Source organism: Pterocles gutturalis, unplaced genomic scaffold, assembly GCF_000699245.1.
Source record: "Pterocles gutturalis isolate BGI_N339 unplaced genomic scaffold, ASM69924v1 scaffold29408, whole genome shotgun sequence".
Classification (NCBI taxonomy): Eukaryota; Metazoa; Chordata; class Aves; order Pterocliformes; family Pteroclidae; genus Pterocles; species Pterocles gutturalis.
The window spans coordinates 1-1,221 of NW_010123902.1; the positions used below are offsets into that span (position 1 = coordinate 1).

The 1,221-nt window shown below is 58.9% G+C and overlaps 1 protein-coding gene across 1 annotated transcript in view; it reads right to left on the minus strand.

The window, feature by feature from the left end:
- Nucleotides 1–4: 4 nt before the first annotated feature.
- Nucleotides 5–1,221, minus strand: part of LOC104465165 (protocadherin-7-like) — a gene marked incomplete at both ends in the record, with an annotated part of 1,548 nt that continues 331 nt past the window's right edge. Inside the window, one exon of the mRNA XM_010078103.1 lies at nucleotides 5–1,220. Coding sequence (XP_010076405.1) covers nucleotides 5–1,220 — 1,216 coding nt within the window. The remainder of the gene's footprint in view (nucleotide 1,221) is intronic.

Consider the following 1,221-nt stretch of genomic DNA (forward strand, 5'->3'; position numbering starts at 1 on the left):
GCTTCTCATTGACACTGTCGTAGCGCTGCCCGTTGGGCTTGGAAGCCTCAACAGTGACGATGCTGCTGTAGAGGGGCTGTTTGCCCTTCTTGCCTTTTTTGTCCTTCTTGGGTTTCTTGGCCTTGTCATGCTGCTGTGGGGTGAAGAAATCCTCATGGTCCTTCTTGCCGGCCTCATAGCCATGTTTGCCCTTGGAGCGGCAGTAGCGGGCCATGACCACCACCAGGATGAGGAGGATGACAGTCATGATGCCAGCCACCACACCGATAACTATGCTAAGCCGCTGCTTGCTCAGCTCGTAGCTGGGGTCTCCGGCGATGTCCTGGGCCAGGGGCGTGTGGAGGCTGCGGGACACCTGACTCTCCACCATGGTGGCGTTAGACAAGCTCTCGTTGACGAAGACGTGCAGCAAGGCAGTGGTGGACTGGGGTGGCTGCCCACTGTCGTTCACCTGCACCACAAGGCGGTGCAGGCCGTAGTGCTTGGGGGCCAGCTTGCCCACCAGTGACACTACGCCACTGGCTGGGTCAATCTCAAAGAGTTTGAAGGGGTTGCCCCCGACAATGCTGTAGTTGAGGTCAGCGTTGAGACCAGTGTCAGCATCTGTGGCAACCACTGTGGCCACCACAGTGCGCATGTTGCTGGAGGGTGGCAGCACAGTGTAGGAGCTGTTGCTGGGGAAGGTGACCGTGGGCGCATTGTCGTTCTCGTCCATCACAAAGAGGGACACGGTGGCGGTGGCAGAGCGTGGTGGCTCTCCTCCATCCACTGCCTTCACCTTAAAAGTGTAGCTGGTCTGCTGCTCCCGGTCAAAAGAGACAGTGGAGAAAATGGTTCCGGTGTCATTTTCGATAGAGAATATGCCAGCTGCCTGGTCATGGTCGATGGAGAGGCTGAGCTCGGCATTGCGGCCCTTGTCAAAGTCCATCACAGTCACCATGCCCACAGGACTGTTGGGCTGCAGGTTCTCCTTCACGTAGAAAGTGAACACGTCCTGCATGAAGCGCGGCTCGTTGTCGTTGCGATCTGCCACCCGTACCACCACAGTGGTGGAGCCTTGCAGCGATGGCATCCCCTTGTCCCGGGCCGTCACCTGGAACTCGTAGGTGTCGCGTTGCTCACGGTCCAGCACTGCCTGCACCGACACGTCCCCAGAGTCAGGGTCAATGCTGAAGATGCCACCTGGCACCTCCGAGGAGAGGGGCGAGGCCTCCAGGGAGT